The sequence below is a fragment of the Cydia splendana genome, chromosome 24, assembly GCF_910591565.1.
Source record: "Cydia splendana chromosome 24, ilCydSple1.2, whole genome shotgun sequence".
NCBI lineage: Eukaryota > Metazoa > Arthropoda > Insecta > Lepidoptera > Tortricidae > Cydia > Cydia splendana.
This window is the reverse complement of record NC_085983.1, coordinates 2,830,836-2,850,393: the sequence shown is the minus strand read 5'-3', so window position 1 is coordinate 2,850,393 and position 19,558 is coordinate 2,830,836. Positions and strand designations below refer to the sequence as shown.

Below are 19,558 nucleotides of genomic sequence, written 5' to 3'. Positions count from 1 at the left end.
GGTTGGTGGTCCTGAAAGCGACACAACATCTGATGAAAATCAGACTTCGTCAGAGTCAGAAAACGAAGAATATATAAATATTGAATATTTAGAATCAGATTTTGACGAATAGATAAATTGAAAGAACCGAATTCTCTGTAAGCAATGTTTTGACATTATACGAGTATCAACATGAAGCCAATGCCCACTATCCCGACTATACATGACGTACGCACATTATTGCCATACGTAAGCTGTTTCCAGCGACACTATCTCAGGGTTAAATAAACTGTTGTCAGGCTTTACTTAATATTTAGAAGGTAAAATCTCCTTTTTTCACCTTTTTTAGTGAATATTAGGTCTAGATCAATAATTAGGCTCTTCATTTTTCTAGTTACTAATATTAAAGGAGGTAAAGCTCTCGCCTCCAAAAATTAGCTTGAGGTAGACCTCTGTCGGTTTCGAAACGTTGCTCTTCAGGATAAAATAGGCTTATTTGATGTAAAACTTTAGCGTAATATATTTATTTACTTTTTAACAGTACATACATACTAGCTACCCTTCCAAGAAAACTCGTTGGATTCATCAAATTATCGATAATAATGTTGCCAGCAAAGAGCGCGACCAACTTTGTAAATTCATTAATCAACTACGGAATTACATTTATAAATAAATAAATAAAAATAAAAATAAAATTCATTTATTTCGGACCATAGAATCCATATCGTAACTAAATTACATTAAATTTAAAATAATAAAATAAAATAAAATTAAAAATTAAAACTTATAACATTGTCAAGATTACAATTAAAATAAATTAAATTGAATTAAATTACAATACAATAAATTATGTATCCGTGCACCATAATCATGTTTCCATATGAAATGAAGCAAGGAACTCAGCTGACCCAAGCCAATAATAAGTATTATATAAATATTTTTGAAGTGAAAACTTCTTTAGCGGCGCTGGGCACTTTTTGAAGTGGGGAAAAAATGATAAACTCGACACAGGTTAACGCGATCACGTGACCGTAAGGTTTAGATGGCCACTCATTTAGATGGCATTTAAATCAATAAAGAAAAACTCAATGACATTACATGAAAAAGGTTCTAATCGTGTAGGGGTTGAAATACGAGGATCTCACAGTTACATTCTAACCTAACTTTATATCACTCAAATATAATTCAATAAAGCTACATCTTGATGAAATCGCTAATAAAAGTGAATTCTAGTACTGGTGAATAAAACTCAAAATATCATGACCAAATATATTTAGATGCGAGGTCTGCAAGGTGACTTTACAATTTCTATTCGTATTTTAAACAATTAACGCTACAAATTTGAAATTCGAATTTTAAACAAGCTCACTGACCAGTAATTTCGGAACTAAAGTTTTTCAATAGAAAGGTGGATGGGTCAATTATACATAGTGCTGCAGACATTTTGGACTAGTCATTGAGTTTTCGCTTCTGTCAGCACTCCCAGAGTGCATCCCGTTGTTTTTTTTTTATAAATAATTTTGATTGAATATTGTTATAATTTCAATACACATAAAACTGAATGTGTAAGAGGTCTTTAAACGATGACGTAGTAAATTTTTTTTACAGGCAACTGACGTGCGATAAGGGAATGTCATGTCAAGTCAAATGTCATTTTGATAAATATCCACAATATTCTCGATTTTCGACTTTATTCCGAGCCTACAACAAACTCTCATCGTGAATCTGCTAGTTCTACGTGACATTTAGAACGTACACCATGGCTGGTATGTATTTTTTTAATTAAAAAATTAAGCATGTAAAAGTTATGGACTAAACTATGCGTAAAAGTTTTCTTCTGCCAAATAAAAGTTGTTCTAGATAAGTCAATGTTATGATCGGTATAATTTTTCATGATTTTAGCTGGAATCCTAGTCCTCACTTAACCTTTGATCGCTACGAAACAGTATAAATTACCAATAAGCGTTGGTACTAAGAGGTCTGAGGCCACATACATACAGGGTTTTTCTCATTTGTATGTCACAAAATAGGTCTTATTACCGCCAATTTTAAGGTTATATTTTGTATGTTTTCAAGTAATGTTAACAAGTAACTGTTAATTGATGTAATAGTGAACATAACCAGTTTATTAAGATAATATTAAGTCATTGATTACTTAACTCGTTGATAAGAAACTTTAGGGCCTATTACCATCCTATTACCATTTAATGGAAAGAGGGCCATTAAGATTATATGGGGCTATTTGCAATAAAATTGTGAGAAACTATTTTCAAGCCTGAATCATATTATCATATCATATACAATCAGAAAAATAAAACGAATGTAGTATATTTTGATCCCCATTATAGGAAAATAACAAATTTTTTAAACAAACAAAACAACCGGCCGTTTTAAAGGCCGGCAACGCGCTTGCAACTCTTCTGGTGTTGCGGGTGTCCATGGGCGGCGGTAATCGCTTACCACCAGGTGATCCGTCTGCTCGTTTGCCTCCTATTTCATAAAAAAAAAAAAAACAATTTTGTTGGACACTCAAACAAATGTATTCTTATCTCTATTTTGACATTATGTGTGGCATGGACACAGTACCATCTTTACCATAAGGGCACACGGGGCCTGTGCCCAGGGCTTCCATCCTCAGGGGGCCCCGAAGGACAGACAGTAACGGAATATATGATACATATACATATAATAAATAGAAGATCAAAGTAGAAAAATGTTAGTTTAATTTGCTTTCTTTACTTTCCAAAAGGGCCCCCAAATTCTTATGTGCCTAAGGGCCCCAGCATAGTTTAAGACGGCCATGCATGGACATGTATATACATACTTCAACATACATGTTAAAACTGTGTAAAATGTAACAAAAATAAGGTGGCATTTTGTCACTACTTTGAAAAATCCCATATCTTACACTGCTACTCTGTATGCATCCCATATAGGGTCATTGCGCTAGTTTTCGTCCACATGACGAAATTTGAATATAAACCTTCATTGCTGCACAAATTTGAACTTATTGCAATCCGTAATATCTAAACAATTTATCTATCTACATAAAATGATATTTCGCAAGTAGCAAATTATAAATGTACATTATTATTCGTTAATCCATCAAGTGGACGGAAACAGACACCGGACGGTAAACTGACGCAATTACCCTACACATAGTTGAAACATTTTTCTTTTGACAAATGCATACAAGTTTTTTTCAAAGTAGTTACAATTTCTTTTATTTCATATTCCATATAATGAAACATTCTACATATACTAATAAAATACATAATACAAATTTGGAATGTTAAAATTAAATCTCAAAATAGTTTGATAATGATAAGATAATATAAATGACCTAGCCTAAGAAGAAAGATAAATAAATAGATAATATCTCTAAACATCACTTGATATCACAAAACTGTGAGATAACATGGAGGGTATTGACTGTATTTAAAATAAATTCTTTTACACCATGCATGAAATAAAGCACAAGAAGATTAATAGAAAAATGTGGACAGGGGCTGTCCATAAATTACGTCATCTTTTTTGACGATTTTTGACCTCACCCCCCCTAAAATCATCCATAAATCATACTTCGAATGACCCTGTTTCCTCCTACGTCGTGCTACCATCATCCGATGTCCAGACCCCCCCCCCCCTAATTTGAAATGACGTAATTTATGAATAGCCCCACAGCAGTTATTTTTAGACACAATGTTTTAATTATACAGGGTGGTCAGAAAATAAGTGTATTCCCGTTGCCAGGGAGGTTTTGGGATTATATAGTTGCTCAGTATAATTCCAAAACCTCCCTGGCAATGGGAATGCACTTATTTTTTGGCGAGCACGTTCTTACCGGTAGGCTATTTTTAAATAAAGTGCATATAAAAACAATTACAAAAATACGTAACAATTTTGTGTAGGTACGTCGTACATTACTACAACATGAATATATTATTTTTACTACCCTGATAAATATTACGTCACATTATGTCAAGTTTATCTTTTGAAGCCTTGAACCTAAATTATTATACGTATGTTCTAATGTAAACCATGATAACACCATATGCGTAATAGAATACGATACAAGTGCGAAAAGTAGGAAATTCGCAACTAGTGGCCATAAATTGAAACACGACTGAAGTTAAATCGGCTCGAGTTGCGAATTACCTTTTTGCACGTGTATCGTACAACGTTTTACAGTACGTATGGTGCTACTTTACTGCTCTAGTGTAGTAATAGCCACACAATACGTGCCTAACTATGTCGAAATTTTAAAGGGCTATACTGTCCTGCTAAGCCAAAGAGTCCTATCTCAAAAGAAATTTCATTGCTAACTTATACTTTAGTTTCTATTACTGAGAATTCCATTTTAAAAATAATTGATTTTTGAGATAGCGCTATTCGGTCTAGGAGGGCACATAATATATACATACATATAGGAACTGTAAAATGTATCTACCATGTATGTGTTTGTATGATTTATGATATGCATGTATTGCATGTACCTACCATCAGCCATAAAAGTGCATGGCGACTTTATCAATGAATTCATTCATAGTAGGGTATTCGACTATTAGTCAAATCAGTTTCTTTTTTCGAACTGTCAAAACGATTGTGCTACTATGGAATTTATATGAAATACTAGCATGTGACGTCACGATCAAATTACCTACTCTTTATAGTTTTATACGGGTTTTAAAATAGAAATTGTGTCTAAAAATAAAAATAACTGCTGTCTACGTTTCTCTATTAATCTTCTGGTGCTTTATTTCATGCATGATGTATAGAGTCAGACCGAGAAAAGTCTGTGCAGTGATTTCGATAGCCCACGCAGTGCAAGTGTCATTTTAAACATCAAACTTCTATGAAATTACGACGTGTAAATAACACTTGCACTGCGTGGGCTATCAAAATCGCTGTAGACTTTTCTTGGCGTAACTCTACCCTATTTCTACATGCAATTTCGCAGCTCACTGTACAAATGCCGTGAATTTATTCAAACTATTTATTTTCAGGTTCCAACCCCTACAGTAACCTCGTACGTACGGTGGAAATCCACGGCAAGACATACAAATATTACGACTTGGCCTCCTTCGGTGATAAATACAGTAAGTTAATAGTTTATCGTAATTTCTAGAGATGCCACGAATATTCGGCAACTATTCGGTATTCGGCCACTTTGCCATTCGGTATTCGGCTGAATGTTGCCTACTATTCGGCCGAATACCGAATATCTGTTGCAACTACCTAAAAAGAAAAATTACACAAAAAGATTACCAAAAACTAGGTATATTTAAGATGTATTTTTGGAAAGTAGTTAAATACGAAGGCACGTTTTGGAGCATTTGTTGATTACAAAATATTTTATTTTTATCATGGGTCTGATTTGATTGACTCTAATTACATGAATTAATTCTGTTCAACATAAAAATATATCTTAGCAAACGTTGTGCTTTGATGGCGAACAGTTTTCATAATAATTGTGACTCAAAATGTTCGCATGTCATGCCGAATATTCAGTATTCGGCCAAGAGAGGGGCCGAATATTCGGTATTCGGCCAAATTCACTATTCGGGGCATCTCTAGTAATTTAATTTTTCAGTTGTAGTCACAACACGAACAACTTATGTTGTCGATAAGCGCTCATATAATTAAATCGGCTACGCAATATGTAAATCAAACGGTCACCTTACACACCTCCGCGGATACCTAATTGTTTTATCTTGATAACGTCATTAAGTAACGTGTACTTTAATTTTGTAGTTAACAATACAAATTATACTTGGCCAGCGGTCGGCAACCTTTTAGCAGCCAAGGGCCAAATAATAGCCACTCACTTGCTTTTGGTAACTGTAGCTACCAGCTGTCACCCTTATTTTATTATAATAAGATAAAGATAATAGATAATATTTTTATTCATTAAAACTACTAATTTGATTTATACAATGGTAATTATACAATTTATACTTAAATACTAGTAATTCATGGATTCAGGTTAAGATAGGTACAGATCAATTTAACAATATTAATACCGATACAAATATGTATTTTCTAAACTCTAATGGAAATTTGAACAATACCTAAACTAAGTAAACATTTACTTGTATCTTAGGTATGCACGTTTTGTAGGTCAGTGTATAAGTGGGGAAGTGCTTACCAAACAAGATGATTATTTATTTATAATAACAATAAACTATATGACTATGACTATATTCTACTCTTTAGAACGTTAAGTGGTGACATACTTAGCAATTAGTTTGTACAACACACATATAAATCTTTCTTAACTTCTATGTGACTATTTCTAGTAGTCTTTCTGTGTCCTCGTACGCCTTGCCAATGAGCAACGTTTGTACCGCTTTTATGCAGACTTTACTGGGCATTGGGTAAATATTCAATAGGAGATTGAACTTATTGTAAAGGAAAGAGCCGAGGAAACAAAAAAACTTACGTGTGTTTGCGGTGCGGAATGAATCTTTGGTGCAAATTATGTCAGCACGTCGCTTGCCAGATAAGATCTGGGGGTTATAGGGTATGAGTGAATGTTTTTTTACTACAGTGTTCAAGACGAATAACTGTCGAACGCTCAGAACTTTACACTCGGTCAACAATTGAGTCGTAGGATAACGTAAGGGACGGAAAGTGCTAACTTTGAGAACTGCCCTCTGAGCTCTTTCTAAATCGATGATCGTTGTCTTATTTGCTCCTCCCCAGGACGTGATACAATATACTAACAGTGATTGACAAAGTGCAAGATAGACTGATTTAATAAGTGTTTGATCTGCCGCATGTCTTAGGTTCTTAAAGACATAAATTAATTTTCTAACTCTAGATGTCAGAGATTCGATGTGTGCTTTAAAGTTAAGATGCTGATCGATAATAACACCCAGGTACTTAATATTGTTAGTGGTACTGAGTTTTGGGCAGTTATAAGGACAAAGGTTTACACGCGACGTGTCGGGATCTGGACAATTATGTGCTATTAAAGTGTGGATGTTATCGGACGGTTGGGTAGATATATTTGAGGAGAACGTGATATATTTTGTTTTTTCCGTATTTAATGTTAGTGCGTTTGTTTTTAGCCAGCGGGTAACTAGGTTTAAACCTACTTGCGCGTTTTTGAAAACGTCAGTCCATGTATCGCCGTTAAAGAGTAGGGCTGTATCGTCTGCGTAGGATATAACTCTACCATTTGGAATAGGGAGGGTACATAGGTCATTTATGTACGTCAGAAAAAGGGATGGGGCCAGAATACTTCCCTGTGGGACACCATAATCAATGGGGAGTTCGTCACTTATATGGTTTTCAATCGAAACTCGTTGTTTTCGATCAGAAAGATAATCTTTAAAAATTCTTAGAGGATGACCTCTTATTCCTATGTACTCTAGCTTGTCAATAAGTGTTGGAATTGTCACAGTATCGAAAGCTTTAGCCAGGTCCAGGAATATAGCTAAACACTTTTTTTGGGAGTCAAGCTGTCTAACAACATAATCTGTAAGATCGTGAACTGCGTCGTTCGTTGAAAGCCCTGCTCTAAAGCCATATTGTGATGATGCCAGGAGTTTATACTTGTCTAAGAATTTAACAAATCGTTTAGATATTACACGTTCTAATATTTTTGATAAAGATGGCAAGATAGCGATTGGGCGATAGTTATTAATACAACTCTTATCACCACCTTTGTGGATTGGTTTGATGAGAGCTATTTTTAGAATTTTGGGAAAAACGCCTGTATAAATGCACAAGTTGAAGAGGTGGGTCAGTGGAGGGGTCAAGATTTTTTTATGTTGTTTTATAAAAGAACAAGGGATTTTGTCAATACCAGTAGCGCAGTCATTTCTGAGAGTCATTATAATGCTATCAATTTCGGCTTCGTCCGTATCAGTTAATACAAAGGAGTTAGAGTTTATTACACGGTAAGGGGTCGTATTCTGAGAGGTAGGCAATTGAGAATAACAATTTGTGTTTTCTGCGAGCGTTTTACCTATATTCGCAAAAAAATTGTTTGCTGTATAATAATAGAGGTCACTGAAAAATATCAAGCATGTGAGTGGATAGTTAATAAAGTTGAAGCCGCACTTTGTTAATATTTGTGACTTTATCAGAAATTATCGTTAGTCAATATTACGTACAAAATATAGCCAGAGGGGCTCGTCCCGCGAGTCTTAAGGTTAAGCCCTGTCTCCATATTGCGCGGCAAACTATCGAACATCGAGAACATCAGATCGAGTTGGCTCGCGAGCCAACCCGGTATCCATTGCGCGCGGCTGCCTCGCGAGCCAATGTTCGATAGTTTGCCTCGCGATGTGGAGACGGGGCTTTAGAGTGTATTAAAAAAACCGGGCAAGTGCGAGTCGGACTCGCGCACGAAGGGTTCCGTACCATAATGAAAAAAAAAAACGGAAAAAAATGCAAAAAAAAACGGTCACCCATCCAAGTACTGACCACGCCCGACGTTGCTTAACTTTGGTCAAAAATCACGTTTGTTGTATGGGAGCCCCATTTAAATCTTTATTTTATTCTGTTTTTAGTATTTGTTGTTATAGCGGCAACAGAAATACATCATCTGTTAAAATTTCAACGGTTCGTGAGATACAGCCTGGTGACAGACAGACGGACGGACGGACGGACGGACAGACAGCGAAGTCTTAGTAATAGGGTCCCGTTTTACCTTTTGGGTACGGAACCCTAAAAATATTCAGCAGTAAATAAAGTACTTAAACAAAATAAAAACATTTATTTCAGTACTACGTAAGATTAATGGTATATACAATCATACAAATATAACTTATATATATCCAAAATGAATTAAAAAAAAACTACAAAGCTAAATAAAATATTTTTATCTAAAAGACCTCCGCGAGTTGCACCGGGTGCAAAGGTGCCCATCACACTTGCCGCGTTACCACGTTGGATAGCTATGGCCAGCCTTTGCACCAGGTACGAACCCGCGCGAGCATCAGAGGTCTCCCTAATTATATGTCTTATCTTATCATATCTTAAACATAATTTTGCGGGCGTGTAATACTCGATCTTTGCATTTATGCTTATTTAGGCAATTAATCTTAATTCTGATTATCATGCATCTTTTGCCCGCGAATTTGTCTACGTGGATTTATCCAATCGGCTTTTTATTGATTTTCCGTACAAAGTTCCTTATTTGAGAGACGACTATAACGCCTAGACCAGCCATACTCTAAGTGTGTTCCGCGGAACCCTAGGGTTCCGCGACACCCCTGCAGGGGTTCCGCAGTAATTTAGAACACTATGCTTTAGTCGCCTCAAAAAATTGTACTATGCCGCCACCGCCGATACCTACTATTTTTTATTGTAGGGTTCCATCAAGTATTTCGCTTTCCAAAAGGGTTCCGTCCAAAATAAAGATTGAGAACGGCTGGCCTAGACAAAGAAGAATGGCAATCATTAAATTTGAGCATCCACAAGGCGCTCAGCAAACGCCTAAGGGAGGCCACAGGTGACTCTCGCGCAGGCAGCTTTCTCGCGCAAAGATTGGCCATAGCAATCCACCGCGGGAACACTGCCTGCGTGATGGGCACCCTTTTTTAGGGTTCCGTACCCAAAGGGTAAAACGGGACCCTATTACTAAGACTTCGCTGTCCGTCCGTCCGTCCGTCCGTCCGTCCGTCCGTCCGTCTGTCTGTCTGTCACCAGGCTGTATCTCACGAACCGTGATAGCTAGACAGTTGAAATTTTCACAGATGATGTATTTCTGTTGCCGCTATAACAACAAATACTAAAAACAGAATAAAATAAAGATTTAAATGGGGCTCCCATACAACAAACGTGATTTTTGACCAAAGTTAAGCAACGTCGGGAGTGGTCAGTAGTTGGATGGGTGACCGTTTTTTTTGCTTTTTTTTTTTCGTTTTTTTTTTGCATTATGGTACGGAACCCTTCGTGCGCGAGTCCGACTCGCACTTGCCCGGTTTTTTTTATTATATTATGATAGGTCAATTTTTTTTTTAGCTTTAGTTAATTTTAGTTTAATATTCATTTTATAACACTTATTATATAATAAATGAGTTCGATCTCTATACATACTATATGTTTTAACTAAATCGGTTCAGCGGTTTAAGTGTGATGTGAAGAGGTAACAGACAGACAGACACACTTTAGCATTTATAATATTAGTATGAATATTAAAAAAATCTCCTAGGTCATGTGTTTACCACTAAACTAAAGAATTATTGATAAACAGACTTTCTTTTTACAGACCGCCTCCCATACAGCATTAGAGTGCTGCTGGAGTCATGTGTCCGCAACTGCGACAACTTCCAAGTGTTAGAGAAGGATGTCAACAACGTGCTAGAGTGGGAGAAAAACCAGGCCGTGGAAGGGGGAGTAGAAATCGCTTTCAAACCCGCCAGGGTGATATTGCAGGTAGGTTTTGAACCTTAACGTGTTGATATAAGATTTAATTTAGATGGTACATCAACACGCACAATATTCGAGACAGTCTGAAAATCTTGCAAGTGTTTCTTAAGGTGTATTTTAGTTTATATATCAAGACATAGAGACAAATTTAAAAAATGTAGGCGCGAAGGGTTATCGTTCATATAAAATGCGAAATTCGCGCCTTTTTCTACTGACAAGTTTTGCTTGACCAAGTATAGTTTGTATATTACAAAACAGCGTGTTTTTAAACATCTAATTTTAATTGTAATGATAAAATATAGGGATAGCGTGTATTTTGGTAATAACCAATTTTAATTAAATCTAAAGTAGAACGGACGATGTTTCAGCTGTTGTTTTCTTTTTAGGGTTCCGTACCCAAAGGGTAAAAACGGGACCCTATTACTAAGACTCCGCTGTCCACCTGTCCGTTTGTCTGTCACCAGGCTGTAACCCATGAACCGTGATAGCCAGGCAGTTGAAATTTTCACAGATGACGTATTTCTGTCGCCGCTATAACAACAAATACTTAAAAGAGAATATAATAAATATTTAAGTGGGGCTCCCATACAATAAACGTGACTTTTCTGCCGTTATTTGCGTAATGGTACGGAACCCTTCGTGCGCGAGTCCGACTCGCACTTGGCTTCGCCTTGGCACTTGGCCGGCCGGCCTTTTTTGCTTCAAAATAATAAAACATCTGATAGCGATTTTTTGACAAAAACCCATAATTTTTTTGTTTCAGGATCTAACAGGGGTGCCAGCGGTAGTAGATTTCGCGGCCATGCGCGCCGCTGTGCGCGAGCTCGGTGGCAACCCTGACAAGATCAACCCCATCTGCCCCGCAGACTTAGTCATCGACCATTCAGTGCAGGTCGACTTCGCTAGGACGTGAGTGATCCTTCTGTGTCTTTCATTATCCGTCCTTTTCTTTCGCTTTTTCTGTCACACTCAGAGTGCAACAGAAGAGCGAGAAATATGAGCGAAAATTGTGGTAATAAATTACATAGGTTGATTCGCCAGTAACTGGCCACTGTTAGTAATTGGCCACCCTAAACTAAAAATGAATTCTATTCACATATAAACAGAATTCATTTTAGTACAAGGTTTCAATAACTGGCCAGCCTTCAATAACTAGCCGCCTTATACTAAAATGAATTCTGTTTATAGGTGAATAGAATTCATTTTTACAAGCTTTTATTTAGTTTCACCTGACCGTTGTCTGTCTGTCTGTCTGTGTGTAATCAAATCTTGCAAGTTAAATTTGATCCACTTCCCGGTTTCCGATTGAGCTGAAATTTTGCATACAAACGTAAGTCGGGTGACAATGCAATATTATGATACCATCGAGCTGATCTGATGGTAGAGACAGGAGGTGGCCATAGGAACTCTGTGATGAAACAACGCAACCTAATTGTGTTAGTGTTAGTGGTTTTTAGTTTAGGGTGGCCAATTACTAACAGTGGCCAGTTATTAGCGAATTACCGTATTAATTACATATTTATTTTCAGACCTGATGCTTTGAACAAGAACCAGGAATTGGAATTCGAAAGAAACAAGGAAAGATTCCAGTTTTTAAAGGTGAGATTTTCGTCTTAACTCCGTCATACTCGGAAATTTGGTTCACGTCTCTTCTGTGGACATATCCACAGTTAAAGAAAAAAGCACGAACGTATATTTGGGTAATTCGTTCCGCCGTGAGCTGATAGTTCTTAAATTCATAAATATACTGATTTTCTGGCCATAATATGTAGATTTCGTACATGTCAGATCCTTCACTGCAAACTAGATACGAAAAAATATTTTTTTAGACAAATGCTAAAAAAAATCATAAAAAAATAAGTATTCATTTCTTTCAAAATCCGGTTGACCAACGGAGATAAAAGATTGAAGAACCGATAACCTTATAAGTCTATCTGAAGTGCAAAACAGGAGATCCGATTCAAAACTCGTCAAAAAACAGTTTAAGCCACAATATGTATGCACAGACTACAAAGAGATGTATGTATGTTACTCTATGCCATAGAGTCTATGGTTAATACTAGAGGCGCTAGTGCTGCACTCTGGCGGCAGAACATTGCAGTAATACCCCATATTTAAAAGCGTATTTCTGTTACAGTGGGGTGCGCAAGCTTTTGACAACATGTTGATCGTGCCACCAGGATCTGGCATCGTCCACCAGGTTAGTCAAGTATTTTTTATACGTTTAAAAAAATGCAATATTCATATGTACAGTCACCTGCAATAATATCGTCGGGTGACAAGCGAAAGTCAGTAAGCACTTTCAAAAATTAAAGTAAAAATGCACTTTATTACACTTGTAACACGGTTTATTGTTCAATAATTTCAATGGTGTTAGTTAATGACTTTTACTTGTCACCCAACGATATGTTAGTCTTTGAATGCAGTCAAGCTTAACACTATTTAGTTATAACAAAGTTGTTCCATAAATAACTAGACATAAGATTAATTTGCAATGCCTTACCAGGGTGTTCTAAAAACCGGGCAAGTGCGAGTTGGACTCGCGCACGAAGGGTTCCGTACCATAATGCAAAAAAAAAGCAAAAACAACGGTCACCCATCCAAGTACTGACCCCGCCCGACGTTGCTTAACTTCGGTCAAAAATCACGTTTGTTGTATGGGAGCCCCACTTAAATCTTTATTTTATTCTGTTTTTAGTATTTGTTATTATAGCGGCAACAGAAATACATCATCTGTGAAAATTTCAACTGTCTAGCTATCACGGTTCGTGAGATACAGCCTGGTGACAGACGGACGGACGGACAGCAGAGTCTTAGTAATAGGGTCCCGTTTTACCCTTTGGGTACGGAACCCTAAAAATGATTATTGTAACAACTTTATTATGTACCATGGTTCGCAATAAAGGATTCTATTCTATTCTATTCAAAATAATATACAGTGTGGAAAGATAAGTCGGGCCTGGAGGGAAACTACCTTAATTCCTTAAGCAGGCTCATTTTACTTAAATGAGACATTCCTTTATTTTTAAAAAGAAACAAAACTGCACTCAAGGTATTTTTCTTTTTTTCTTCAATTTGGCTTGTCTCAAAAAATCTTGAGTACTAAATATTAGATTTTATGGATATTTTGTACGACATTAATAGATTAACTGTATCGACTAGTAGAATAAAATTGCGAGTTTTTATTTTTTGGAATTTTTAGTTAGTTCGAATCCCGGGCTAGGCAAGCGAGTTTTGTAAATGTTTGAATGCAGTTTTGTTTCTTTTTAAAAATAAAGGAATGTCTCCTTTAAGTAAAATGAGCCAGCTTAAGGATTTAAGGTGGTGTTCCTCCAGGGCCCGACTTATCTTTCCACACTGTATGTGACGCGTTCTTATGGCACTACAAAAAAAAATGGTGTCAGATAGTTTTAGCTGTGCAGATTTTTGCTGTCTTCGTTGTGACGTATTACTGCAGGTGACTGTACATACCATAAATACACTGAAATAATGTGTGCATATTTTATGTATTCATGAAATGTTTTAATATTAAATAATTTATTTCAAGGTGAATTTGGAATACTTGGCCCGCGTGGTATTCTCCAAAGATATGCTGCACCCAGACTCCGTCGTCGGCACCGACAGTCACACAACTATGATTAACGGACTTGGTGTTGTCGGCTGGGGTGTTGGAGGTGAGATTCTTAAATACTAATACTTTTGTCGGCACCGACAAAAGTTGATACCGTCATGGCCTTGATTTGGTAGGGCATGCATTTACATTTAACTTGTACTTTAAAGCGCGACTTAAGTCGTGTTTCAGTAACGTCTAACCGTTAAATTCCTGAAAAAATGTATGGGATTTGACATTGACTGTTAGTTTTGTAACTATTGCTAACCGGCCGTTAAAGGGCACAGTTAAGTGAAAATGCCCTGTATCGTGGGCTGGGGCGTAGGGGGTGAGATTTAGAAAAACTTACATATTGGTCGGCACCGACAAAATTTTATTGCATTACGGTTTTGGTTATTTCGATTGAAACGTAGGAGGTAACTTTCTGATTTTTATTGTATTTTTAGCACGCCTTTCAAAAGTACCATTTGGTGTTTTGTGTTTTATTGATAAAAATAAATGTAGGTAGGTATATTACGTTTTTTTTATCAATTCAATCTTAACTAAGTATACTTGAGTGAAAGTTATTAATAGGGTTGAATTTTTTTTAAATATATTTGGTCATTAATTTAAAGGATATTTAAATTTATACTGTTTTCTATAGAAATAATAATTTTCTTTCAGTTTCTTAGGAGATTTCACGAATTTTGTATTATTTCCCAGGTATTGAAGCAGAGGCAGTAATGCTGGGCCAGGCCATCAGTATGTTGCTGCCGAAAGTGGTCGGGTACCGCCTCATCGGGGAACTGAACCCACTGACCACCTCCACTGACCTTGTGCTTACCATCACCAAGGTAAGTAATAATTTAGAGGGTTAAGACGAAACAGGAGCTGAGTATTAAATATTTTAGGTAAATATACCCGTCTCGCTAACGGAAGCGGCTCCTAAAACTAGTGCGATAAGGACAAGGCGAAAAATTCCGCGTGAAAAATCTCAAAAATCGAGGTTTCGTACTCGACTGTTTCCTTCTCCAAAACTTAACCAATCGTAACCAAACTTGGAAATCTAAATGATTATGAAATTATCTGTGTCGGACCGTTTTGATTTTTTGGCTAATTGATATCAGTTTTGAATACTACGCCTCTCATTGCGGCATAGTCAATTAGGCCATTTTGGCCATTTATGAAGGGCTCTAGCGCCTTAAAAGACAAAAATATCAAAAAAAGCAAAACGGTCCGACAGATATTGTCAATAATAATCCGTGTTGAAAAAATAATTGCTCTAGCATCAACACCCACGGAGGAAACAGTCGAGTACGTTTGTATGGAGAAATGACCACTCCTGTTGGCTCTTAAGGGCGCGTCATCGTGAACCCTGTCGGAATGCACGAATGTTGTTGAAAGCTATAGGCCCCGTGCATGAACTATAGGGGGCTGTCCATAAATTACGTCATCGATTTTTGACGATTTTTGACCCCCCCTCCCCTAAATCATCCAAAAATCATGCTTCGAATGACCCCGTTTCCTCCTACGTCATGCTACCATCATCCGATGTCCAGACCCCCCCCCCCCTAATTTGAAATGACGTAATTTATGAATAGCCCCTAGGGGGCAGCATAGGAGCCGTCAGGTTTTTGGCGCGAGGCGTAAATGTGTCGTTTATGCTTCCGATGTAGCCCACAAGATGGCCGAACATACTATGCACAAGGAAACGTACCGACGAGAACGATAGATGGTAGCACTTGTTTTGGCAGTCAGCAATACCAAATTACGAGTAGCACGATTAATATGCTGGCTTACTATCACAGAATAAATAATAGGACAAGGTACAGAAGGTTCACTCTCTAATAAAACGCATCTATTACGAGAGATACAAGCGCGAGCAGGGGCCTATTTCTCGAATGATATTAGACTAATAATATTAGTGTGTTGCCATGGTAACCCATACGATTTGACAGTTCGTGAACTAATAATATTAGTCTAATACCATTCGAGAAATGGGCCCCTGGCGTCTGTTCCGTAGCAGTGAGCGGCAACTAGGTACTACTGACAGACACCAGGCCCCAATTTCACCACGGTGACAAGTGCGACAATTGTAAAATCACTGTTGCTGACGTCACAGGCATCCATGGGCTACGGTTACCGCTTACCATCGGGCGGGCCGTATTCCTGTTTGCCACCATCATTGTATTATTTAAAAAAACTTTATTATATCGAAATAAAACAGATATTTATTTTGCGAAGTTTCTGACAATTGTCAAGATTTAGAAGAATTGTAGGTAATTCTTGACAGGTAATGAGTTATATGTCGGAATTTCGTGACAATTGTAGTGTTTCTTGTGACAATTGTCATAAACTTAGCAAGAGAAATATCTGTTTTTTTTCCGATATAATAAAGTTTTTTTTAATAAAACAATGATGGTGGCAAACAGGAATACGGCCCGCCCGATGGTAAGCGGTAACCGTAGCCCATGGATGCCTGTGACGTCAGCAACAGTGATGTTTTACAATTGTCGCACCTGTCACCGTGGTGAAATTGGAGCCAGAACTGCGGGCTCAGCACGGTTCCATTTTTATCGACTATCACTATGCGCGTCCCTTTCGCACTTACATACTTGTTAGAACGTGACAGGTATGGTGACAAGGGATAAAAACGCGACCGTGCTAAGCCGCCTGGTGTGGGCCGCATGTATTTGCAACGACGCGACGAAATCGCGTAGTGAGCCGCGCCTACTGTCTCTGTACTGTCTCATTCCTCATTCGGGTAAGCGTATTAATCGTGAAAAAATGTTTGAATACGCTTTTCGCCGTTCAAAATCTTCCTATCGAATCCTAAACTGATGTAGGGATGAATTTATAGTTTATCCCAAATATATTTTAATTACTCGCGGACAGAGCGACCGATTTTATTATTAGATAATATTCAGTTGTATGAGCTCTGTTCTGTGTAAATAATCCTAGAGCAGCTGTAAGCGCTGCGCGCCGTGCTTGACGGTCTAACGATCGACCCTCGGCTGCAGCGCTGACAGCGATGTATTGCGCCCGACTCCCGCAGGCGCAGTGAGCCCTTAGAGACGAACTTTGTTATCGTGGCTGTCATACTAAGTTGCTTTTTCCCGTTAAATTTGTATTTCTAAATAATTGTTTGGCTTTCGCTCTCACTCCTTCAGTTATGTATAAAGATGTATATTGTGTGCCGTAACGGACAATACATTGGTGTGTGTGAAAACGAACGTTTGGTGCTTATTATTTTCCCCTGCATGTGCACCCGCTTACCACGCCTAGCACAACTCTACCTTCCACATCTACACTGGTGACCACGTAGAACACTGAGAATGAGCGATACCGAGAATGACGGATTCGTAGACACGGAGATGCCTGGGCCGAGCAAACCAAGAAAAGGCAGCATACCCACGGAAATTTACCGCATCGGCGTAAAAGTGCCTGTATTTTGGCCGGAGAAACCTGCAGTATGGTTCGCTCAAATGGAATCTCAATTTACTGTTTCCAATATTACTGCGGACGCGACCAAATACAATTACATCGTCGCGCAGCTCGATTCCCAATATGCTGCCGAGGTGGAGGATATAATTGTCTCGCCACCAGCCACTGACAAATATAAAAAGATTAAAGATGAGCTCATCAAAAGACTGTCGGTGTCTCGGCAGAAGAAAGTAAAGCAGCTACTTAGTCAGGAAGAGTTGGGTGATAGAAAACCTTCCCAGTTTCTCCGCCACCTACGTCATTTGGCAGGGCCGAATATACCCGATGAGTTCCTATTATCTATCTGGACGTCTCGCCTGCCAAGCAACATGCAATTTGTGATCGCATCGAAGCCCAATGACCCAATTGAAGAGCTCGCTGAGTTGGCTGACCGTGTTTACGACGTAGCAACTCCCCAAGTAGCCGCAGCATCGGCGCCTGATCCTCAAATGGCTATTCTCATACGTCAAGTGAGTGAGTTGACTAAAGACATGAAAACACTAAAAAGTCAGCTCGATAGTGACAGGCCGTCGCGATCAAGATCTCGTGCTCGTGCGTCTAGCAAGTCCCGCAATCGCTCCAGCTCACAGAGGTCGCAGTCGAATTACCGCAAGTTTCCTGAGTGCTGGTACCATGCGAAGTTCGGTGAGAAGGCAACAAGATGCGTGAAACCGTGCGATTACCAGGCGGGAAACGAAAGGGGCACTCGATAATGGCGACCGCCGTTTGCCCTAGCCCCGGTCGCTTATTTGTTACAGACCATACAACGAAGATACAGTTTCTCGTGGATACTGGTAGCGACGTCTGTGTCTTCCCTAGGTCTCAACTAAAATATCGGCGACATCCTACCAACTACGAGTTAGCTGCAGCGAATGGCTCACCAATACTTACTTACGGCTACATTCACTTAGTACTGAACCTAGGCTTACGCCGCGACTTTGCATGGCAATTTATTGTTGCGGATGTGACGAAGCCTATAATCGGCGTAGACTTCCTGGCACATTACGACCTTCTTCCCGACTGCAGGAATAAACAGCTCATCGACAGGATGACTAGCTTGTGTGTCGTGGCTTTGCCTGGATGTTCGACCGACGATATTTCTTCAGTCAAAGTGGTGTCGGGTGAGTCAGATTATCATCGCATACTACTCGAATACCCCGACATTACTCGCCCATTTGGCGTTCATCGGGTTCCAAAACACAACGTCCTCCATTTTATAAGGACTACTCCAGGGCCTCCTGTGTCTTGCTCTCCTCGACGGTTGGCTCCGGATAAATTAAAGATTGCTCGGGACGAGTTCTCCGCAATGCTTCAAAATGGAACAGCCAGACCTTCAGAGTCACCTTGGTCGTCACCTCTGCACCTTGTCCCCAAGAAGAATAATGGATGGAGGCCTTGTGGTGACTACCGAATGCTCAATGCCAGAACTATTCCAGATAAATATCCCATTCGGCATATACATGACTTTGCTCACAGTATTTCTGGTTGTCAGATTTTCTCCACCATCGACCTTGAGAAGGCGTACCACCAGATCCCCGTCAACCCAGAAGACATCCAGAAGACCTCGATCACCACACCGTTTGGTCTCTTCGAGTTCCCGTATATGACGTTCGGGCTCAGGAATGCTGCCCAGACGTTCCAACGGTTTGTGGACGAGATGGTAAGGGGGCTGGATTTTTGTTATGCCTATTTAGATGACTTCCTAGTGTACTCGAAAGACGAAGTAACTCACAAGGAGCATCTGCGCCAGTTGTTTACCAAATTTCAAGAGTACGGGATGGTGGTTAACACTTCCAAATGTGTCTTCGGTGCGACGGAGGTAAAATTCCTTGGCTACAGCATTTCAGCCGGAGGTACCAAGCCCCTCCCATCCAAGGTCGATGCCATCAAAGAATTCCCGGTCCCAAAGAACGTGAGGGAGCTGCGCAGATTCCTGGGAATGGTTAATTTTTACCGCAGATTTATCCCCGGGGCAGCAGCATCTCAGGCTCCACTTCATGCGCTTTTAACTGGATCTGCAAAGCCATCTCATCCCGTCAACTTCAGCACTGAAGAACATGAGGCTTTTGAGCGTTGTAAGGACAGCTTATGTCAGGCTGCGTTGTTAGCGCATCCAAATAG

The 19,558-nt window shown here is 38.8% G+C and overlaps 1 protein-coding gene across 1 annotated transcript in view; it reads left to right on the top strand.

Annotated features, from left to right (window-relative positions):
* Positions 1–1,619: 1,619 nt before the first annotated feature.
* LOC134802478 (cytoplasmic aconitate hydratase-like) overlaps positions 1,620–19,558 on the top strand; it is a 76,066-nt gene continuing 58,127 nt past the window's right edge. Inside the window, exons 1-8 of the mRNA XM_063775157.1 lie at positions 1,620–1,745; positions 4,986–5,078; positions 10,205–10,371; positions 11,129–11,274; positions 11,895–11,964; positions 12,503–12,565; positions 13,913–14,039; positions 14,678–14,808. Of these exons, the coding sequence (XP_063631227.1) occupies positions 1,739–1,745; positions 4,986–5,078; positions 10,205–10,371; positions 11,129–11,274; positions 11,895–11,964; positions 12,503–12,565; positions 13,913–14,039; positions 14,678–14,808 (804 nt within the window). The 5' untranslated portion in view covers positions 1,620–1,738. The remainder of the gene's footprint in view (positions 1,746–4,985; positions 5,079–10,204; positions 10,372–11,128; positions 11,275–11,894; positions 11,965–12,502; positions 12,566–13,912; positions 14,040–14,677; positions 14,809–19,558) is intronic.